The sequence below is a fragment of the Sapajus apella genome, unplaced genomic scaffold (genome assembly GCF_009761245.1).
Source record: "Sapajus apella isolate SASKATOON/1434 unplaced genomic scaffold, GSC_monkey_1.0 scaffold82, whole genome shotgun sequence".
In the NCBI taxonomy this organism is placed as follows: domain Eukaryota; kingdom Metazoa; phylum Chordata; class Mammalia; order Primates; family Cebidae; genus Sapajus; species Sapajus apella.
Genome location: NW_022437022.1, coordinates 9,480,966 through 9,505,683, shown reverse-complemented (window position 1 = coordinate 9,505,683; position 24,718 = coordinate 9,480,966). Strand labels below are relative to the sequence as shown.

The window sequence follows — 24,718 nt, the reverse complement described above, 5'->3', positions numbered from 1 at the left end:
ATGGCCCATGGCCCTCTCAGTAGCTGCTCGCTTCCACGCCCTTAGACCGCAGTTCTCCTAGTGATGAGCTGCCCGCCGTCTTGGGAGGCAGCTCCCGGCCCCTACTTTCTACTCTCAGGTTGTCCGGAGACCATACCCTCTTGACTCTGAACATAACAGCAGCCCATGGATTCCTTTCCACAGGGCAGCAGTAACTTACCAGGATACATGTTTTCCCTTGAATGACTCCCGAGGTCTCAGAAGCCACTCCTTCCTGCCTGCTTTCTCTAATAGCTCTTTTGGGTGCTGAGACTCTAACTGTAAAGCTTAACACTCACCCAGTGGAAGCAGCAGCCTTACCGAAAGCCTCCTTAATGATGGCTTAGGCAGGAAATGGAAATGGCTTGCGTTATCCATCCTTTGAAGCATTTCTAGTGCTCAGCCTCCATGAAATGGATTGCTTATAGGGAGATAATGTCTGTTCTATTCCTTTTTAAGTCTGTGAAAAATGTCATCCTGGTTAATAGGGTGATTAAAACTCTTTATGCTCTAGGAGATAAATGTGATTATGTTTGTCATACTCTACCCAAGATAAAGACAGCAAAGGAGGCAAACTTGAAATTCCATCACATTTCCTCTCTTCCATATCCAGGGACATTCAGAGCTCAATACACAGATGGTACGTCTCATAAAGAATAACATTATCTGTTAAACATTTTTCCTTTCCATTAACCAATTTAACAATATGCCTCCGGTACAAAAGGAATAGACAAATGACAAAATCCTCTGATACTCAAGTTCTGACTGTGGCGAATACCACTTGAGTCATGCTGCTTTTCTCTTTTAATTTTCATCTGTCTGTGACTTCACTTTTGCTTTTAAAATGCAATTGGAGCTGAGGCTTGGTCCCTCTTCTAGGGAATTGGACCCTGCCAGCCTCCCCTCTGCAGGGGATTCATCGTTATTCTTATGGGAGTCCCCCTGCCATGGGTCAAGGACAGCAGAGGTGATGTATGAGGGTTTTGTAGACACGAGGCATGCCACTCTAGTAAGTATTCGGACACTCCTTCAGCAACACACGTCTAGGTGTCCTCTGCACCAGCCCTGTGGGAGAGCAGCGCCCCACCATGGCCCCTGGCTCCTTCCTAGGGCCTAGCTGCCATCAGCCCGATGTGCAGCAGCCTCCCCAGCAGTGGTGACACCAGTTTACAAGGCCCTGAGATGGGTCCCTACCCTCAGGGAGGCTATAAGGCAGGAATCCATGAAACAGAACCACAGTTAACAATGATTTCTCCTTTAACACTCCAGACAGGCGGGAGAGTCTCTTTTCCTACCCAGTGGAGGTCTAGAAACCACTCAGCATTCTCCATCTACAGAAAGTAACACCCAGATTCCAGCTGTAACAGTGTTAGGTAGCGCCCACTCTTTTCTTCCCCCACATCAGTTGGGTAATTCAGTGCAGCCGTTGTAACAAGGCTGGAGGGCCATCTCATGCACAAGCTTGGAAACCTACGGTTAGGAAGCACCAAAGGACCCGGTGGTGTGCATTCTCTTCAGGGGAATCTAGATTCAGACTAATTGTGCGGACGAAATCCTGTTCCTCTGGCTCTTGCCTTTCCTTCCTCTCATTCAAAGGCTACAAATCTCTTCTCAGAGATTTAGTTAACATGAAAGGCCGGTGAAGAGTCTTTGCTCCCCACATTCACCAACCAATTTCCCAGTCCTTTCCTTTCAGTCTTGGATTTTTAACAGATTACACATGAATCCCAGATGCTGACACCTGCTTCATTAACAATACAGCAATTTTAACAGGGTAACATGGTCTAGAGAAAAGTGTTACATTATGTACTTGACATTTCATTTAAAAATCTCCCTTAGAATAAAAGGTTTCATGATAACAGAAATTTCAAATGTCCTTTATTGAACCTGATTGCTGACTAATTAGAGCCTAGGCAAGTGGAAAGAAACCGCACAACCGATACTTAACTAGAGGTTACTTCTGTGGACACACTGACATATTAAAGTATTTCTCTTTTTAAAAATATTAAAAATGCAATTGTACTAAAAATAATTGCATGTAGACATTATTCTGTCTGTTTTTTGTAGATCATGGAAGACAGGAACGAGTTGGGTGTGCACGTAGAATTGACTCCAACAGCTTCATTAGGGAGGTGGTACCAAACACTTAACATTGGGACTCAGAACTCAGGTGACTTTCTGGTTAAAAATACTGAAGATAGCTGACAATTGGGCTTTTTTTTTTTTTTACTTTGACAACTGAGACAAAATTACAAATTGTCAATGTTCAGAGATCCAGACCAACTTCTCAAAAAATATTTTTTTACCTCTGATATCATCATTATTTTAGCTCAGTTGTGCCTCTTGGAGTGATCATAACTCATTAATGGCTTTTTAAGTCTAAGAATTTGCAGGGCCTTCAAGCAAGGGCATCAGGTAAGTAACTCACTTGCGTGTGCTGGCTGTAAATCACAGACCACACTCAGGACACGAGAGCCATACCCACCTCCTACTATACAGGACTTACCAGGTGACTGTCACTTTGTAGTCTGGCTAATTGGAATAAGACTTCCAAATTCTGTTATATACTGACAAGAAAGGCTCTTGAAACTCCTTTAATTAGACACATTGCAGTACAACTGCTATTAGGGAGTCTGTTTCATAAATATTTTTATCATACTTTTATTATAAACTTTTTTTAGGTATGAAACTCGGTTCAACTGAAACTTCGTTCAACTGAAGCTTTGTTCAACTGTTACAAACAGAATTATTTCCTCTGGGATCCCCTCCACATAAGGAAGTTATCCCTGTAATTACTATTTGTAAAGTCTTCTTAACTTTGAGAAAACGTTACCCTCCCCAAGACGCACACACATATTCTCCTGTGATGAGGAGGATGAATGCTATCCAGCGCGTGGTTCAGTCTGCGATCTGCCATGTTCCTGGGGAGAAATCAGTCCCAGTCCCTTTGCTGTCATGGTGTCTCCAGAGCCACCGCTTTCTGTAACAAGCATTTTGAAATTCATTCATGCTCATCTCATTCGGATTTCAATGTTTCTTCCCACTCGACAGCCGATTCGGAGTTCTTAGGAATTGCTGGAAATATTGATTGCATTTTACTTCGAAATTCTTTCATCTAAAAGAAGAAAAACAATCAGTTATCAAATGCTAAAAGAAGGAGAAAACAGCTATTAGAGATGGCACTTTTGCTGACTGGCTAGTACTTCACGGCTCACAGGTAAAAGAGCTAGGGAATATCAATAAAAGTTAGGGACTATATATATTCTAGGTACCTTGAAAGAAAATGAAATATACTTCCTTTCTTTGAGTATAAACTTATTATTAAATAACATAAAACTTCACTCTTAGCTGGACATGGTGGCTCACACCTATAGTCCCAGCTGCTCGGGAGGCTGAGATGGGTAGATCAATTGAGCCAAGCTGGACAACACAGCAAGACTCCATCTCTTTAAAAACAACAAACCATTCTTAATCTACAAGGCAACATGTCCTGAACTGTCAACCCTCCATAATAATTATTCCCTCCCAGGAGAAGAATGCGTATTGTTGGCTTTCATATATAAAGATGCAGTTGAGGATGGGATTTCTAACTGAACAAATATAATTAGGTCAATCAAAGCTCAAATTTTAGAGAAGAGAGAACGGGCAGACAGAAGAAACTTAGTAGTTTAGTAAAGAATAAATCAAGGAATGGTTGATAAAGTAGAATGTTCTTAGATGTTAGATAGTGGTGTTTCGTTTTTGAGACAGGGTCTCAATCTGCTGCCCAGGATGGAGTGCGCTGGCACCATGGCTCACTGCGGCCTCCACCTCCCGGGCTTGAGCGGTTGTCCCCCCTCACTGCCCCCAAGTAGCTGGGACTCCAGGCATGTGCTAATTTTTGCATTTTAGGTAGAGATGGAGTCTTGCTATGTTGCCCAGGCTGGTCTCGAACTCCTGAATTCAAGCAATCTTCCCACCCTGGCCTCCCAAAGTGCTGAGATCACAGGCGTGCACCACTGTGCCCAGCCTAAGAGATCTTAACACATAGTGTCAACACAGTATTATTACAGTTCACCTGGAGCACCTGGATCCACCTAAGGTGTACAACCCCATAAGGTGGGAACACTAATTTATGGAAGTTAGGTGAACTTTACACTGGACAGTACTAGTAACACACACTCTGATTCCTCCTGGTTAATCTATACGGTCCTTCTATGAAGGTATTTCAGCACCACCACAGCACTGTTTTCCAAATTTTTCTAATCAGCCATCTGCCAGTCATATTTTCCTAAGGATAGAGATTTCCTTGATCAGGTTTGTGAAGTACCCTGGACTCATCTGCAAAATGCGAGTCATTTCTTGGAGTGGTTATTTTGAGAATCAGCTAATATTTCTTTAACGTTGATGCTTATTTATTTCAATTTGAGGCTGAATCTTCACCTTATTTCCAAATTAAGGGGTGCGTCTTGTTTGGGACTTGTAAATCCTAGGCATTTACTCCTAGCACTGCTGCAAACTGTAGCACAGCATGGACTCTGCTCAGATCCTAGCTCCACCACCTGCGAAAGCTGCTTACTCTCTTAAGCCCTGGTTTCCACATATGTGGAATAGAGACAGTAATTACCTGCTTAAAGAGTTGTGAGGATTACGGCGCATATAAAGCACAGCATCTAACACGTGGAAAGTGCTCAATACACATTAGCTATTATCACTGCTGTATTATCAAAATAAGTGTGCTATATTCCAGGAACAAAGCTCACATGGATATAAACATTATGGAATGTCTGTTAAGTACATTACTTTATAGCCATGTATCATTTTGGTTTACGTATTCCGTCACTGGAAGATATGTAAGGTCTTTTTGGTTTACGTATTCTGTCACTGGAAGAGACGTAAGGTCTTTCTCACATATTATATGTTGTCTGTATCTGTGCCAACCATCTCAATGTTCTGGACCCAGACACTAATGTTGAAGACAGACAGCTCATGGATGTCTCTCTCCCTACTCCCTCTTCCATAAAGAATTCATTGCTTTGTCCAAAACATTAATATCACCCGCACTGAGGAACTTTGTATAGACTTTTATAGTTGAAACAGACATCTCTCTGGCCAGGGTTGGCAATGTGCTGCCTGGTTCTTTCTCTTCACTCTTCTGGTTGAACATCTTTTACAACTAAGCCAGATGACACAGTTTTCAAATGGGATGTCAGATGGCCAAGACATCAACAGAATCATTCACCAGTCTCCCTTCCAGTGGTCCCAAATGTGGTCAGCTGCTGAGAAGGGAGAGGCTGGGAAATGCAGGCGAGGCCTGGGGAGAGGAGCAGAGGGTGGTGAGGTCGGAGGAGGAGAGAAAAGGATGGTGAGGACAGGGGAGGGGAGTGAAGGGTGGTGAGGCTGGGGGAGGGGAGTGGAGGATGCCACTGCACCCAGCCTAGACAACAGAGTGAGATTCCATCTCAAAATAAAACTAAACAAAACAAAGACACAAATAGTACTCCCTAGTGCTATGGGCCCACCATCCTCACCTGTGAGTCCCATTGCCTTGGTGCCCACAGTGCTGTGTTGTATATTCACAGAAAATACCACTGTCTCAGCTAGTAGTGCTCAAATGGAGTGTCATGACAAATGGAAAGTGTAAGTAATTTGTCACAAATATGGACATTCTGTAGATACAATGGCTTTTTTAGATATTAAAACAGATTTAGGATTATGCCTCTAATAATGTTATTCTCGTACACATTTCAATAGCTTCTTGAAGGGCCATGAAGCCAGTAGGCCAAGAGTGAGACCAACCACTGATGCCACTTAAGAGTGTCCTTACTGTATACCAGACAAATTTCTCATCTAACCCTCCCAACAACTAAGTGGAGTAAATATCATCCCTCTTTTAAAGATATGGTGATGGAAGCTCAGAGTAACTAAACAATGTGTTGTGTCATGGCTGGTAGGAGCAGATCCGACCACACAGCCCATGTGCTCACTCTGCCTACTACTTGAATATGCACATGGGACATTGCTACACATTTACCATGCATGTCTTGGTAGGGGGAAAAACATCTGAAAACATTTGGTCTAACATACAGTGTGCTGAAAAATTACTTAAAAGCTTCAGGTTATGTCCCCAATTTAATTAATTTCAGAAAATCCTTAACCATCAATTGGAATAAATAGGCAGCTGTTGGAATTAGAAGTTCTCAGTTTTGAAATGTTTTTGCCATTGTCTGGCTCATTTACCTTCTCTTTCTTCACTTGTTGGTGCAGGACTGTTACTGCCCTCAATGCTGGGGGCGACAATGATGAAAGCGCTATAGGATCACTGACAAAAAACCTTTGGATAATGTCAATAATTACAGAGTCAGTGGTAATCTTCAACAATCTGGGAATACAGATTCTTCATAAAATACAACAGATTAAGACTATATAATACTAGTACCAGGAGATTAAAAAGCATAGCTAGGTTGTAAAATGTTGCTTAAACAGGAATAATATCTGACATTTGGGATCACTTATGTGTCAGGCACTGGACAAAGCATTAGGCTATGATTCAATCTTCACAATTCTATATGGCAGAAATTATTACCACCACTTTACACATGAAAAACCAGAAGTCAGAGAGGTTAACTTACCCATAGAGACATGGCTTATGAGTACAACTGCCTGGCTGATGCCCAGAACCTAGAAAGACAAAGTACCTCTGTATCTTCTACCCATCTGCCAGCTTTCCCTAAAAATTACATAAAAAGCATAGATGTCTCTTTTAATGGCGACCATTTCATTTTGAATAGCGTATGCTCATATGTAGCCAGTACTCACCTACTTTTGCACATGGGGGAGTTGTACTTCCCCACCTCCTTGAAGTTCGGTAACCATGTGACTAGTTCTGGCCAATGAAATACGGGCAAAAAATGTGTGTCACTCCCTGACTGAGCACTTATTCGCAGGGGTTCGACCCTCTTTCCATAGCAGTCATGGAAATCTGTATTGCTATGGTGGTGCTGATCCAGCATGTGAGGAACAGCTTTTTCCTCAAGAGTTGCTGAAACCCATGGGGGGTTTACACAGTTGAGAAATAAACCTTTGTTATTTTAAGCCTCAGGTTTGGAGACTACTTTTGACTACAGCATAACCCATCCTACTCTGGCTGGCAAAGATGGTGAAGAGAATTATAAAATAGACTTAAGGCCTGCTCTGATGCCCTGTAATGGTACACTATGTTTGGCTGAAACACGAATAACAACTAAAAGGCTGGATAAGAGGGAGCAGTATTCTGCAGCTGAGCTCTCAAAGGTCTTAAAACCGCCTAGAATTGAACCACCTCTCTTCCCACTTTCAAGGAGCTCAGCACATCAGTGAGTCCCATTGCATGACACCACTTCCTGAGAAATCAACATCTCTAGATGTTTGCAATAAAGTAGTATGGGAGCTCTGGTCAGTGTAGAAAAGGGGCAGTTTTTTTGAGGATCACTGTCCTGTTTGATAAAATTGAACTAAGCAGGACTGGTCTGGTTTAGAGGGCAAATACTGACATCTTTCACTTTTGACTAGTTTTGTTGCTATCCAAACTGGATCCTGAGATAAAATGTGTTTGAATATATCATATTATTTATTTAATACTCAACTGCATTAGGAAAGCTAATGCAAATTTTTACATCTCAGCTTTCCATTTTCTAAGCTACTAATACTATCATTTAGGTAAATGTCAGACAGACATTTTTACTTTCTCCCCAACTTTCACTGTATGACATACATAAAGGCCAGAATCTGTAGTGAAGTTGATTTAGAAATCAAAGCAAACTTGTAACTTTCTGAGAAATACGATCCTGAAGTATGCATCAAAATGATCAATTTTTAATCATAGTAAAAAAGGCACAATTCAAAAGCAAAAACTTTCTGGAAACGTGAAATAAACTGAACAGGAGGAATAATCCAGGAGCTTCTTAGAACCAGGACCACTTTGAGGCTAAGATCCAGCCTAGTACGAATGATTTCTGACATGCTTCTTGATTTAATGTGCTAACAGGTCAGGTTCTCAGGGGCAATTCTAAAATGAATTTCACTCAGTCAGGCTTTTATTTTTAGTAACTGCAAAATTTAGGGAAGTTTCCTCCCTGCCAAACGACAGTAAATATACCACACCTCTGACTGCCAAGCCTCTTTTTTTTTTGAGACGGTGTCTCACTCTGTCACCCAGGCTAGAGTCCAGTGGTGCTACCTTGGCTCACTGCAACCTCTGCCTCCTGGATGTCAGCGATTCTTCTGCCTCAGCCTCCTGAGTTAGGAATACAGGCGTGTGCCACCGTGCCTGGCTAATTTTTGTATTTTTAGTAGAGACAGGGTTTCACCATCTTGGCCAGACTGGTCTTGAACTCCTGACCTTGTGATCCACATGCCTCGACCTCCCAAAGTGCTGGGTTTACAAGTGTGAGCCACCACACCCAGCCTGTCAAGCCTCTTTCTAAAAGTTTTCTCCATTACTGCATTAAACATTTTATAACAGCTACCATCAGATCATTATTTTCATATCTTAACCTAATGATCCTGCCTTACTGGTGTGCACACATACACACATGTGCGCAAGTACACACATGACCAACATACAGTCCCCACTTCATGTCTTTTTAAACACCCAGCTGAAAGGCCATCCCAGAGGAATGAAGGCGGTCTTAAAACGGATCCATTACCAAAAATACTTGCATGTAAATACTTTTAGTTTTACATTGTAGAGGAAGCTACCACTTTTTTTTACAGCATATACATGAACATAGGTATAAACCAGTAAGAATGAAAGAAATAGCATATATCTAATGAAAAGAATCAGAATTTCCAGAACACAATAATACCTACATCCTACTTTTTGGGAACCAAATGCCAACTACATATATATAACAAGGTAAGTGCTGCTACATCAGAGGTACCAAAAACACTTCTTTAGGAATTGTAAGTAAGTTTCGTCCAGCACCTGGATGCTAAATAAATAGGAAAGTCACTCTATCCACTTTCCTGTTTCCATCTTTTAGGAATTCAAGTTTATTAAAAATTCTGATATATAATCCTGTATCTATGATCTCTTCAATACTTTCAGAATGGTAGTTTTGGACCACTTTAAAGCTTATGCTCCTTCTAAATTTCCCAAAGTGTTTTTGCACTCTTTTTCAGATGGGCCTCCTCTTCAGGGGTCAGCTTTATCTTTATTAGGTTGGTAATACCATTCTCTCCCAGGATACAAGGAATACTGAGGAATACTTCTTCATCTATTCCATAGAGGCCCTTAATTGTGGTGGAAACTGGATGTGTTCTCCTAATATTCTTCAAAATACTTTGTTAAATTAGCTACATACAGGCCAATGGCCCAAGAAGTATAGCCTTTCATTTTGATAATCTCATAGGCACTAGCAGTCACTTCTTTGTGGACACTTTTCCATTGCTCAGGATCTTTGTCAGTTCCTGTATCAGAGTTCAGATCCTTCAAAGGGACACCGGCTATGTTCACTCCACTCCACACAGGAACACGAGTCTCCATGCTCTCCGAGGATCCATCCACAGCAGCTTTCAGAATGGATACCAAGCTTTTGTCCAATCAACAAACGAAAATGAGCAGTATCCAGATTACAGCCACTTCCAATAACACGGTTTCTGGGAAATGCACTCAACTTCCAGGCTACATACGTTAAGATATCCACTGGATTGGAAACAATAATCAGTTTGCAGAGGGGGCTGTACTGGACAATACTAGAAGTCATTAACTTGAAGATGGCCACATTTTGCCGGACTAAATTAAGGCGCGTTTCTCCCTTTTCTTGGCATGCACCTGCTGTGATAATCACTAGATTGGAGTTTGCTGTGACAAGGTAATCTTTGCTACAAACAATATTCAGCATTTTCATGAAAGGGTTGCCATGTTGAAGATCCACTGTCTCACCCTTTCAGTTTGCCTTCATCAAGATCCACAAGGGCAAGTTCATCACTCAAGCCTTTTAATAAGATGCTGATAGCGCAGGCCATGCCCACCGATCCAGTTCCTATGACGGTGACCTTACTGTGATGAACCGGCTCCTCGGAACTGAAGCGCTCAATAAGCTCACTCTTCACAGTCGCCGTCTTGCTCACGGTGGTGAAGAGCCAGGCGCGCTTGAGTGGCATCTGCGCTGCCGGACGGGGTCACAGGGCCATCCCCAGGCACAAGAAATTCGCTCCTGCTGAGCTCACACTCTGGATGGCCCACACAACAAGCACTGTCCAACTTATGGCTGCTCACTCAGGAAGTGGAGGGAGAGAATGGAAAAAAACCGTTGACCAGAATGTTGAGACTCCAAGAGCCGTGGGCAGCACCTTCAACCCTCCATGGCAGGTGCCCACGACCCGCCTCCGGCCCTCTACCACGGCTGCGCAGGCCTTGCCAGCGCCTCCAACACGTGCTTTCTGTGGGTGCTCAGACTAGGGCTGTGAAGGGCTGTTTCTCTAGCAAGTGATTTCTGGAGTTAGTTTTACTAAGAATACTTTCATCAATAGTTGACATGCTTAAGAGGCTAACCCAGATCCCTGGAATTACTAGTTTTCTATTTTTAGTATGAATGCCAAGGAAATCAGGTTACATCTTCTGAACTGTGACCCTGCCGGGAACGATAGGCCCCCGTGCTTTGCGAACTGGTGGCTGCCTGCACCATCTCCCAGTGTCCCAGAAGTGGGCTCCTGCTTTCTGGTGTACTGCGCTGGAGGCCTATTTATAAAAGATCCCACTGCCTTGGTGCCACTTCTGGCCAGGACCCACAATGGGACAGTCAGCTGGAGCTTGAGCGGGGTAGGAGCCGGCTGGGAGTCACTCCAGCACTAAAAACTCACCAGGCAAGAATGCTACTTCTTTCTCATGATGGAGGAAAGCCTCTGATTGTGCGTCCTGAAGAAAAATGACTTCTCAGGTGAAAGTTGGTGATGTAGCCCTCAATTAAAATGAAGATCTCTCTCAAATGTCCTTAAAATGGCAAATTTTAACCAATGCACGAATCAGATTACTGACCAAAGTAGTGAAATACATTATCTAGTACAACGTGGCATCAGTATGCCTTACTTCTGCATTTCTTTGGGCAATCTTAAGAACTAAATTCCCCTAACATTTCTGAGGAGGTGTCAACTTCACATCTGATGAAATGCATATCCTAATAAGCCCAGTAAATTACAAAAGCTCTAATAAAAACGATGGCACTTCCTCTTCACTTATACAGCATTTTGACCATGTAACAGTTCCTCAAAACCTCGCTCTCTTATTTAAAAGCAGTGTGCTCTTCTGGAATGGGCTCCTTAGAACATGCAGCCCCTCATGATCAGCAAAAGATTTCTGTTTCAGAGTATTGAATACTGACAAATGAATACTTTATATTTGGAATTGAAAATTTGTTTTTTTTTTTTTTTAGACAGAGTCTTGCTCTGTTGCCCAGGCTGGAGTGCAATGGTGTGGTCTTAGCTCACTGCGATCTCCACCTCCCAGGTTCAAGCGATTCTCCTGCTTCAGCCTCCTGAGTAGCTGGGACCACAGGCACACACCACCACACCTGGCTAATTTTTGTATTTTTAGTAGAGACGGGGTTTCACCATAGTAGTCAGGCTGGTCTCTAACTCTTGATCTCAGGTGATCTACCTATCTAGGCCTCCCAAGGTGCTGGGATTATAGGTGTGAGCCACCACGCCTCAAAAAAATGAAGAAAAAAGGCAGCCCAGGAGGGAAGGAACAATAAGCAAAGGAGTTGGTGAGGGCGGGAAAGGTGTGCCATCAGCTGAATTCCTGGCATCCTGTTTCAGGGCAACCTGCTGGCCATGTTTTCCTTATCAGTAGGGATCAGACATCCTGTTCAGATGACAGAGCCACAAACTCCATGACATACCCAAATCATAAGAGCACTAGGTACGTGAATTCTCTTAGCACTGCTAGTCAGATTTATGGTTAACATTTGCCAAATTAAAAACTGCAGTTTTAAAAGGGTCATCTTTATTTAATGGTGGCCAATGTTTTAGAGAAACCCTTTAAAAGCAACAACTTTTGATAGCTGTCATTTCTTTTATCTCAGTCATAACTTGAAATGTTTTAACCTGGTGCCTGTTCCCACCATCCACCTATAATGATTCCTTTCACCAGTCAAGTCATTTTCCAAGATAAGTGTTCTTGAAAATGAAATTCAAGGACATAAAGCCTCTTTGCTGGATGGCTACTTTCTACAGTCATTTTCTTTCTAGAGTTTGAACCTCTTCAGAACTACAATCTCCATAATAGCTGCCTCTTCAGTTTCTCCCCTTAGCCACAACTAAATCAATCTTAAGGGGGGGAAACTGTTCAAAATAAAAACACACCAAACAACGCAGCTTTTTTATTGACAATAAGTCTTGAGATAAAAAAGGAAAGCACTAACAAAGATGAAGAGAAGATTTAGGTCTACTGAAAGATGTGGCAAGCCAAATATAGCTAGCCAGCTCCCTAGTGACTTCCTATCTTAGGTGGCTCATTATTCCTTCTGAATTGAAAACCTGACTCAAATCATCTATTCAAAATGCAGTACAGTAATATAGGTAATGGACGATTACACCTCAGTACTTTCGGTTATGCCGCTTAGGAGGGAGGAAACAGGAAATGAAAACAACCAACAAGCCCCTGGGCCAAGAATGGCTGCAACTAAGTCATTATTCCTTTCACCTGGATTCACACCCAGCTCTCAAATCCTCCTTTTCCTACCTGGGAGTCTAGTTCTGACACTCCATTCTCTCGCCAGTCTTTGCCAATCCCCTAAGCAGAACTGACTTTCTAAAAGCCTATGTCACCACTGTACTTTGTACCTCTCCTCTATAGGATTTATCACACACAATTAAATGTAAAATACTTATGAATGTGTAGCTGCAAGAAGGATCCCCTTTTGTTTACCAGCGTATCCCTGTCCTCCAGAACAGAGTTGGGCACATGAACAGGGATTTGGTAAATGTAGTAGAAAAGAACGAGTAATTGTAGAGCTGAGTAAGGCTGGAGAGTGGCCTAAAAGGTGAGAGAGACAGAAAGGCGCGGCTACAGACCCCACCTAGAAAGAGTTCCAAAAATCCAGGTAAGTAAAATGGGTAGGTGGCACTCACTGGGGCATCTTCAGAAAGTTGATGCATAATTTCAAGTAAAGCTTTGGCTAAGCTAAAACATTTTGTGGCTATTTTCAAAGCCCATATCCACCTTTACCAAGTTAAAACATTAAAAAAAAAAAAAACAAAAAACCCTATAGTGCTAGAAATGCAGTGAAACAAATCTGCAGTGGTAGAGAGACTATTTTTATCCTTCAAAGTTATTTAAAAATGTTTTGTTCTTTGGAAAACTTTAAAAAGGGATACAATGAAAGCAGTGTTAATTATTATAAGCTGATCTGAAATAAGCCATGAACTCACCAGCATGCAAGGGGAACATTATACAAACACAATTGTTTTGAAAGCCGTCTTCGTGATTTGAAAAGTCATAAAATACAAATTGTAGTTTTAAAATAAATTAGTGGGCTCTAATTCTATTGCTCAGTAATTCTAAGATGGGAGTCTTTGCAAATCCCAGCACATGAAAATATTTTCCTTTGTTGATAACATTGGGAAGGCTGGAGGAAGGACCAACAGAGGCCCACAAAGAATAGAATAAAGGCAAAACATCAATCCAAAGAACAACACGGGGATAACTTCCTGTTTATGGTATTTAAATATAAAATGAATTGGTAAGCTCTTCTATTAAATAACCCCAATCACATTTTTGTTCTTTGAAAGCAGCATCTTATACATAATTTTTGATGTAATGTAAAAGAGCCACTTGTGTTAATCATTAAAAAGGAAAACTTATAATGTGGCATAAAACATGGAAATCAAGGAAATTAAAATTCATTAGGCTGGGTGCTGTGACTCACACCTGAGATCCAAGCACTTCAGGAGGCCAAGGCAGGTGGATCACTTGAGGTCAGGAGTTTGAGACCAGCCTGGCCAACATGGTGAAGCCCCGTCTCCACAAAAAAATACAAAAATTAGTCCGGCGTGGTGGTGTGCGCCTGTAGTCCAGCTATTTGGGAGGCTGAGGCAGGAGAATTGCTTGAACCCAGGAGGTAGAGGTTTCAGGGAGCCGAGATTGGGCCACCCCCCACCAGCCAGAAAAAAAGGAGACTGCCAAAAAAAAAAAAAAAAAAGAGACCCACTGAAATAAAATGGTAGAAGCGATGTGATCAGATTGCATTCAATAAATACTCACTAAACACCTACAATGCATTAGGCACTGTTACAGGTATGAGGACGCGGCAATGACCAAGATAAAGGAGGTCTCTACTTTCAGAATTTACATTCTTTTTGTGAAGACTGATAAAACAAGACAGTAATCAATACAATCTCATTTTGCAAGAGGTGCTACAAAGAAAAAAAAATAGGATAATTTCAGAGAGTAACTGGGTGGTGGGAATGAAGACATTTGGAGAAGCTGCTCTGAATTAAGTTTGGGTTGAAACCCTGGATAGCAACAAACAGCCAGCAATACAAGGACCTGGGGAAGGAGCTTCCTGGGTAAAGCTAGAATAAAGGCCCTAGGCAGGAACAGGCCCATGTGCTGAAGGAATACAAAGGCTGGAAGGGCTGGAGTGCAATGGGGATGGATGGGATGGGCAACTGCGGTGGTTCAAGATGAGGTCAGTGAGGTTGGTGAGGCTACGTCATGTAAACCTTCTTCAACAGAAGCCACTGAAGGGTTTTAAATAAGGAAGTAGCATGATCTGACTCACATTTAAAAAATATCTCTGGCTGCTGTGTGGAGAAAAAATTCCAGAGGGAATAAGGAAGAGGCCGGAGACTAGACACGAAACTCTTAAAACACTAGGCAACAGATGATTGGATGTGGACAGATGAAAGGAGGCAGGCCGTGTTCAGCGGCAGTGCTGACCAGCAGGACTTGCATGCATCAGATGACGGGAATGAAGGGAAATGAGAGAATCCAAGAGGATTCTCACCAGAGTTTTTGGTTTGAAGTGGAAGGATGGGATGATGGCGGCATTTAGGAAATGGGGAAGACCAAGGGAGGAGCAAGTTGGGAATAAATTGAAATCAAGTGCTCTAGTTTGGACACGGGTCATCTGACACGCCTGTGAGACATGTGTGAGGGTGCACAATACAAAGCTGAGACGCCAATCTGAAGGTCAGGGCTGGAGCTATGTATCTGGATGGCATCAGATTGTACTGTTTGCTGTAACACGGCAGGGACTGGATGAAACAGCCAAGGGGCTGAAGACAGAGGGAGGACAGAAGAGTCTAAGTAGGAGCTACTGGACACTGATGTTTAGAGGCTGGCCAGGGCAGGGGCTAGCACAGGAGACAGGGAAAATGGCTCGTGAGGTGGAAGGTATCTTGGAAGCCACAGTGTTTCAAGAGGTGGTGGTGGCTGCGGGGGAGCTCCATTGTGCCAGATGTTGCTGGAAGGGCAAGTAACAGAGGATAAAGTAAGATCTGGCAACAAGGAGGGCACTGGCAACCTTAACAACAGTTCCAGTGCGGCGGGGCAAGGAGCTGGACTGAGAGCAGAAGGGGGAGGAAGTGGAGACAGTGACCACAGACAACTTTTGGGAAGTTTTTTTGTGTAAAGGGGAGCAGACAAATGGGCTGGTAGCTGGAGGAGGCTAAGGAATCTCTAGAGAGAACTTCTACAGGTGGGAGAAACTAGAGCATGTCTGTACACACTGTAGCAGAGAAGGAACACATGACAATCAGCTAAGGCTGAGGATAACAATGAGGGCAAGGTCTCTTGTAGATGATAAGGGGCAGGATCTAATACCCAAACGGCAGGGGCCTGAGCCTCTGGCAGCAGCATGGACCTTTCATCCTTGTTAACAGGAAGAAAGGCAGTGTGCGTGGTAAGTCCAGAGAAGGTGAAGGCCACAGCGCCCTGGCAGAAGTGTGGAGAAAGAGCTGCAGGGAGGCAAAGCAGGAGGCAGGGAGAACAGAGAGCTGTCAGAATCATCGTGGAGCAAGAAGGTGCCCTCAACTATAGCGGCTGTGGGGGTCGAGGAGAAGCAAGGTTTGGTGACTGATTAGATGCAGGGGGGAGAAAGGCTGTGGTCAGGAATGGCCACCTGGCTTTTCTCTCTGGGCAGCTTTGTGGGTTATGCTACTATTCATGGGGAGAATGACTCAGGAGTAGGTTGCAGTTGGGGACAAACGACAGTTCATTGAGGAACATATGGGATGCCTGCAGGACATCCAAGCACCTGGGTCCAGTCAAGTGGGCCCATGGGCCTGGGCTCAGGGTGTAAATGAAAGCATCAGTGGCTAGAACCTGCTAAGGAGGAAAGATGGGGGATTAAAAAACAAAACAAAAACAAAAAAAACCTTAAACGTAACTGTGCATTATAAAGTAGCAGCATTTCACAAATAAATGGGACAGATAAGAGCCAGACAGGAATCAAGAAAATTCATAAAAAGAGGAAAGAACTATAAAAGCCTAGAATCTGTCAGTATAAGAAGCAAACAATAAATGGTTGATCTGAGTCATCAAGAAAAAGTTAAATGGTAAGCAATTTACATAGTGGAAAAATACATAGCACATTAGAAAAATGATTTCTTCTTAAAATTTTTAGAAACACTTCAGGTAGAAAAATCCATTTGAGAGAACATCATCTTCTGACATTCTGGTAAGTGAATACTTACAAACTGTGCATATCAACTAAATACAATACTGTTCCACAGTTTTAGATATTTATAAGTGACTAATCAATCATAAGCAGCTTTTAAAACTGAGCTTAAGGGGAAAGCAAATGCTATCAGTCTTCAGTCTACAATGCTTTAGAGAGATCTGCTCACGTGTGCCCAATTTTCTAAGCTCAGTCTAAGAAATAAGGACAAAGAAAAAGAAATTCCAAGTGAAATCAAGGCTACCTTCTTCCTGTGGGATGCGGCTGGGAACATTATTGAGATAACGAAGTCTGATCTGTGTCAGACCTCCGAACGAAAACGCTTTTATGGCAGAGCTGATTTGTCCTAGTCCTTGTTGCAAATTCCCACTTTATAAAATGCTTGGGGCCCTATTTTACTTACACAAGGAAACTGGTGAGTTCTGAAAGAGATATTTTGGAAATATGCCAAAATAGCGGATTTCCCCCCGCTTGGCTTTTTAAAAAAGTACATTGGTCATTATCGTCCATTTTAAAGTGAGCAGGTCCCTGTGATTCGCGTTCTCTGTCACCAAATTGCTTGTCCACATTTACATCAAGTGCCTCTCCCCACTACGATGTTAAGCCTATTAGAGCTGCAATGGAACGGGGAATAAGGGATATAGAGATGTTTTTGTCACCTCTGACTTGAACTTCCTCACTGATGCTCAGTGCTACTTCCAATTCATTTAAAAATGATTCTGGGAAAATATTCCCCAGTCCTCAAGCTGTTTGAAGGCCCAAGAGGGTGACAGATGGAACTACCTCTGCAGGATCGTGATGACTGCTCTGGGAGTTCTAGTGAGCACTGTGAAGAAATGGAAGCGAGGCTGAGTACACTGACGTGTGTCAGAATAAGAAACTGAGGCTTGCTTCCTGGGGACAGAAGCTGGTAGAGACCTCCAGAAGCACTGAAATTAGATTAGGCAAGGAGGCAGAGGGAAATTTATCAGCCGATTCTCAGATTTCCCCTGCAGATCCCTCAAAAGTGGCTGCCATTAAAACAACTGGCCAGGAGACTCAGGTTTATTTTTAATCTTTGATCTAAGTCAATGAAAGTCTATAGCACTGAAAGTCTATTTCCCTCCTTAGAGATTGTCAAAGTTCAACATTTCTAAGCTTTTTCACAGTTTTACCATTTACATATGGGGTTGTAACAGTCACTCTACCATGCTGCCTCATTTGAGATGAATAGGTAAAAATAATGCAGGAATAAATGTACTAATAAGAGAAATACCAGACTACCAGTGAAACTTAAATTAGCAAAGAGCCAAAAGAAATTTGATTGTAATTACTAGCTAAGGCCCTCAAGCTGGTCATGAGGTTACTAAGAAGTGAGCTTAAATATTATCACAAAAATTATACCTAGGAGCAGCTATAAAAAAAAACTGAAGAAAATAAATTTTATTAGAGTACATCCAATACTGTCCTAGAGGAAAGACACAATATTACTTCCCTTAAAGATTCTCTCTTATCATAGGAAAGTATAATGTCCGTGTATAGAGACATATTTAAAATATATCTGTTTTATTCACATTTTACTTTTTGTTTTTTAAAGAAAAGGAGGTCTGGGCTCTTGAGAAAGCAGCAACATCTATTGGCAAAAGAGGAGGCAAGACAGGGCCCAGGAAAGGTGTGCAAGGCTCCAATCACAAATCACTTCCCTAAAAGCCTTTCCAGCAGCAGGGGCTCAGGAGAGATACAGGAAGAAAAAGAGTTGGGGGTGGGGGTGGATTATTTTCTATCAATCAGCCTGGCAAAAATTTCAGAGTAACAGGAGGCACTCAGGGCAAGGACGCCAGAAAACTTTTATGCATTTTTGACATCTTCTAAATTGTATAAACTTTTCTAGAGGGCTGGTTAGCAACAAATTATCAAAAACATTTATAAAAGGCACTTTGACTCAACAAACAATAGCATCTCTTGTACAATAAGATGTATGCCTATAGGTTCCCTGTGGTATTTAATAGTGAAAAATTACAATCTAAATGCCATTGGCAGGAGACTGATTAAATAGACTGTAATATACAACAGGGTTCCATGTCGTGATTAAAAGTGATGGAGATTTATATACTGTGCTGTGCAAAGATGTTCCTGTGAAAAAGGATTCCAGAGTAGCAGGCAGTAAAACAGCATTTCTCTACAATTCTATGAATATCCTACACAAGATGATCCAAAAAGATGTTTCTACTGTAATTATGATTATGACTTAGTTGGATTTCTGGTGATTTTTGCTTCTTTTTTTGTACTTTCTACACTGATTTTTTTTTAAATGAGTACATATCTTTACAAAAAATACCCGACTGTCTTTTTAAATTTTGAGTAAAAAAAATATATATATGTAAATATAAATATATATATTATATATAAATATATATATAAAGACAAATATAAATATAATATATATATATAAAGACAAATACTTTTCTTTTTTTGAGACAGGTCTATCTCTGTCACCCAGGCTGGAATGCAGCGGTGTAATCTTGTCTTGCTACACTCTTAAGCCCTAGCCAGGCTCAGGTACTCCTCCCACAGCTCAGCCTCCTGAGTAGCTGGGACTACGGGCATGTGCCACCATGCCCAACTAATTTTAAACATTTTTTTGTAGAGGCGGGGTCCCACTGTGTTGCCTAGGCTGGTCTTAAACTCCCAGGCTCAAGCAATCCTCCTGCCTCAGTCTCCCAAAGTGCTGAGATTGCAAGCATGAGCCACTGTGCCCAGACTAACAAATGCTTCTTATCCCATGCTAAAGGGGTAAAAAATAAATCAAAAACTCCCTTCATTTATAAATTAATTTTAAAATTTAAATCTCTGGACAATTTAAAGTATTTCACAATAACTAGAAACATTTTCATTTATGGTTTTTATTACAATTGAGGTTTCAGCTCCTATGAGAACAACAGCTATAAATTATCTGTAAATTCCCACTATACTAGGTATCATGAATACATTCTCTAGAAGCCACAATAAAGGTTGGCAATGGCAATTCTACCAGTCCTTTGAGATAACCACCTCCTCACAAACGCAGAGCACAGGTCCATAGACATAGCACATACACCTTTGATAAAGTTCTACTCACACAAACTAGGAGTTATTTAGATATCTAATGTTTCCTGTTTTAAGGGGAGGAAAAAAGTCAAGGTAGTCTAGCTATAAATAATCTACCTATTTTTTTAAAATTTTACTTATTTTAATTGTTTTCCTAAACCTCTTAAGAATCCTTCAAGTATCAATACCTACTACAAATAATAAAAGGTAAAAAGTTTAAAAGTCACTGCTCTTGAGTTACATGTAAATAACCGTATGTAAACAGCAAGGTTTCTTTTTCTTGATAGTTAGGGAATCACCAGTTAGTACAAAAATTCTTTAGATAATTTACCTCAACTATTCTCCAAACTTAATCTGTCCTGATAAAACAACCTAATCACAGTGTCCCAGCATGTACTCACCTGGCCTCATCAGAGTGCCACATGTGCACTCACCTGGCCTCATCATGGTGCCCCAGTGTGCACTCACCTGGCCTCATCATGGTGCCCCAGTGTGCACTCACCTGGCCTCATCAGAGTGCCCCCGTGTGCACTCACCTGGCCTCATCATAGTGCCCCAGTGTGCACTCACCTGGCCTCATCTAGTGTCCCAGCGTGCACTCACCTGGCCTCATCATGTGCCCCAGCGTGCACTCACCTGGCCTCATCATAGCGGCCCAGCTACACTCACCTGGCCTCATCATAGTGCCCCAGCATGCACTCACCTGGCCTCATCAGAGTGCCCCAGCGTGCACTCACCTGGCCTCATCTAGTGCCCCAGCGTGCACTCACCTGGCCTCATCATAGCGGCCCAGCTACACTCACCTGGCCTCATCATAGTGCCCCAGCATGCACTCACCTGGCCTCATCAGAGTGCCCCAGCGTGCACTCACCTGGCCTCATCAGAATGCCCCAGCTGCACTCACCTGGCTTCATCATAGTGTTCCATGTGCACTCACCTGGCCTCACCATAGTGCCCCATGTGCACTCACCTGGCCTCATCAGAGTGCCCCAGCATGCATTCCAAGGTCATGTATGTACACAGCTGATTTAGGAGACTATAAACCCAAAGGAAATGTTCATCTTTTTTTCCACAATTAAGTTATTGCGATAAGATTAGTGCTATCTTAATCATAATCAAACGATAAAATGCCATAATTGAAAGTAATCAATGAACACAAACTGAATGGTCAAGACGTGCTTGCTGGCCAGGCTGGGCAGGGGAGCAGGGTAGATATTGAACTGGCACTGATTTCTCCTCATTGCCAATGGTGGGCAAACTTATCTGCTTTGGTCTGCTAACAAGACATCTTCCCCTACCTCTCTTTCTTTGGAACCTCTGATTAAATGACATGTCATTGTGCAAAATACACGTGTGTTTATATTTAATGTTATTGTATGTGTTCTATGTGAAATGAAATTCCAGAATAATTATGAATAAACAAACAGTAAAACCAAAATACTTTTAAGGAACTAAGTTTCACTTTAAGCATTTTAAACATGTTCCCTTTTAGGCCAGCAGATGTAGCTGTGAATTAAAATAGGAACTACCAGCACTTCTATCAAGCTGCTCTAGCTTAGCCATTAGATGGCACCCTTTTGTATTGGAACTGGGTTTCTATCAGAGATTTAATCCAGTTCAAGCTAGCTACTTAAAATTTGACACTGGAGTTGATTTTGATTTACCTGCATTTATCTGGAACGTCATCAATTATTGATTGAGTGTGTAGACTTGGACCATTTCTGTTCAATGTTTTCTGACCGAGACTGCTTTTTTAGTCATAAAAAGATGAGACAGTACACAGTGACAGAAGTTCTTACTGGACTCAGGGTAACCTCATAATTGTCATCAATACTCTCTAAACGCAGACTTAAATATACCACATTGCGGTCTGCAAGCCTCAGCACAGGGTTATCCATAAGAATTTGCTTAGAAAGTCAACAGGTAAGGCTTTTACCACTCTACTGGGTAGCCCTGTCTTCCCACAGTGCATGGCTCAGGGGCGGCCCACAAATGATGTTAGAATGAACAAACCAGGAAATTAATAAACACTACTGCCTTCAAAAGATGTGTCCTTGAAAAGTTATCAGTGGGTTCATTATTCTGTAAGCCTTCTCAGACATGGAGATCAAACTGATATGCCTAATGATCTATATGTAGGGAGACAGTGTACATGCAGTCTCTCTTTTTAGTTAGACATAAACATGCAATATAAAAGGATTCCACATATTCTTATATTCAGTAGTGAAAAACCAGAAAATATTTTTTTCTCACCAAAATATCTTATTTAGGCTGCAATCCTTGTATTAGTGCCATAAAACAAAGAAGTTCACATTCTACCATCTTCAATGCTAGGCAAATGTCCCTGCTTTGTTCGCTAACAAGATAGCTTCTAATACCTCTCCTTCTTTGGAACATCTGATTAAATGATATACCACCCGGCAATCATTTGAAATGCAAATGTATGTTTATATTTAACATATGTGTTCTATGTGAAATGAAATTCCATAATAATTATGAATAAACAATTGGATTATTCTAGCACAGTCTAGTCCATAAACAGCAAATTATCAAGTGCATAATTTAGATAACCTAATTTTATTGGTTTATCAAAACTGAGATTGACTCTTCTAAGTCAGACTATTTGTATTTTCAAATACCTTAAAATTTTACTACGAAGTTTATAAGCCACACTACTAAGCACTGAAAATATTATGAATTCCACACAGTTCATGTAAAGTGCTAGCAAATTGTCATTTTTATAGAAAGTAGAAGCTCAATAACTTTATTACTAAGTACTACTTAATAATCTGAAGATTCAGACCTGGGTTTACATCTTGACACTGCCAATCACAAGCTATGTGATCTTGGGCAAGTGATTTAACTTCTTTGATTCCCACTTTCCTCATTTATAAAATGGGGGATATTAAAATCTGCTATATAGTTATTACGAAGATTAAATAATCTGCTATGTCTAAAATGTCTGTACAATGACTGAAATGGACGAAGAAATTTTATATTGGTCAAAAGCAAAATTGAGGTTAACAGCAAAAACCATGAAAAAATTTTCAGTCACAGATTTTCTGTCTTTTCAAGAAATCTCTAATTCAGCATTCCAATGACTGGCCAGCAAAGTTAACTCAAAAATAAAGGTTAGGGCCAGGTGCGGTGGCGCACACCTTTAATCGTAGCACTTTGGGAGGCTGAGGCAGAAGATAGCTTGAGTCCAGGAAAAAATTTAAAAAATTGGCCAGACATAGTGGCATGCACCTGTGGTCCCAGCTACTCGGGAGGCTGAAGTGGGAGGGCGGCTTGAGCCCAGGAGGCTGCAGTGAGCTGAGACTGTGCCACTGTACTCCATCCCGGGCAACAGAGGAAGTTCTCTATTTCCAAAAAATAAATTTTAAAAACAGAGCTTAGACTAGGAGAAAAGCACCTTCATCTGTCTATCCGTGTATTCTGAGTGACAAACACAGTAATGTTTGTTTGTTTACGATTAAACAAAATATGAAAAGCTCAATAATGCCTATGAGGTTGTTCATGCAACCCCGCCAACTTGCCCGTTTTTTCCTCCCTGCTGAATCATTCCCATCAGCATATACATGCTGCTAATTCCCCCAATTTAAAATAAAACAAGTAAAAAACTATCTCTTGATCCCTTTCTTTTTTCCAGCTATGACCCCACTTCCTTCCTTCACTCTGTGGCAGAACTCAAGACTCACACAGACACAGTGCCTCTGATTCTCCTCTATTCTCTTTTGAATCTCTCAGGCTTTACTCCACCATTTCACCAATGGCTGTCACACTGCCAGATCCAGTGAATTCTCAGTTCTCCTCTTACAGAACTTATTATCAGCATACAGCACAGTCACTTCTTGAAATGTTTTCTTTATCTGGTGTCTATGTCACCAGGCCAAGGAGATTTCCCTTTTCAAGGGTACTTTCCCTTCATTCCCCAACCTGTAACCAAGAGTTCCTTCCTCAGACCTCTTCTTTCTTTCAGCCTTCACTACCTTGGTGAGTTAATCTAGCCTCATGGCTTTAAATGCTGTGCATATACCAATGAGTCTCAAATTTAAATCTTACCTTGTACTTCTCCCCTCACTCTCAGCTTCTATATCTAACTGCTTACTGCTCTCCATCTCACTATCAAACAGATGTGTCAGCCTCACAAGTGGCAGATCGAGCTCCTGACGTTATCCCCCAATGCCTGCTCCTCCCACCCATCCTCCAGTTGCTCAGGCCAAAAGTCTTGATGACATCCTAACTTCACTCTTTCTCACACTTCACATCCAATCGACAACAAATCTTTGCTGACTTGACCTTCAAAATACATCCAGAATTTCTTTTCATCAACTTTACCACCGCCACCTATCTCAAACTACTGCCAATTCTCACCGGTCACGAAGGGCCCAGTCCACAGAACTTGCAACCAGTTGTTTAAAAAAAAGAAGGCAGCCATTCTTTATGTAATGCTCTGTAGCTTGAGGCACAAATTTTACACATATACACAACATAGACACACAACACACACACACAAGCTTTTAGGATTTTTTTCCAAAAATGTGTAAATAACACATTAATAATTTAAATAATTATTTTAAAAATGTTTTAACTCTTTTACAAAGATTTTATATTATATGATGCCAAACAGCATAGAAAGTTGTTCCAAATTAATAATTCTATTAAACAAACAGCTAATGTCAATTTATTTACTTATTTGAGACAGGGTCTCATTCCATCGCCAAGGCTGAAGTGCAGTGATCTTGGCTCACTGCAGTCTCAGCATACAAGGCTCAGGTGATCCTCTTGCCTCAGCCTCCTGAGTAGCTGGGACTACATGTGTATTCCACCACACCCAGCTACTTTTTTTGTAGAGACAGGGTTTCATCACGTTGCTCAGGCTGGTCTTGGACTCCGGAGCTCAACTGATGTGCCTGCCACAGGCTCCTAAAGTGCTGGGATTATAGGCATAACCCACTGCACCCGCCCTAATGTCAATTTATATAGGA

General features: G+C 41.7%; 1 protein-coding gene, 1 long non-coding RNA gene and 1 pseudogene across 3 annotated transcripts in view; all 3 read right to left on the bottom strand.

The window, feature by feature from the left end:
• Positions 1–1,874: 1,874 nt before the first annotated feature.
• Positions 1,875–24,718, bottom strand: part of TMEM242 (transmembrane protein 242) — a 29,458-nt gene continuing 6,614 nt past the window's right edge. The window contains exon 4 of the mRNA XM_032253218.1: positions 1,875–3,133. Coding sequence (XP_032109109.1) covers positions 3,035–3,133 — 99 coding nt within the window. The 3' untranslated portion in view covers positions 1,875–3,034. The remainder of the gene's footprint in view (positions 3,134–24,718) is intronic.
• Positions 8,698–10,343, bottom strand: LOC116533454 (annotated as a pseudogene). The gene has a single exon (XR_004261300.1). The product of XR_004261300.1 is annotated as an L-lactate dehydrogenase A-like 6B (transcript).
• Positions 19,108–24,518, bottom strand: LOC116533456. Its single transcript, XR_004261301.1, has 2 exons — positions 20,675–24,518; positions 19,108–20,307 (listed from the first exon to the last, which is right to left on the bottom strand). It is a non-coding gene; the product is annotated as an uncharacterized LOC116533456 (long non-coding RNA).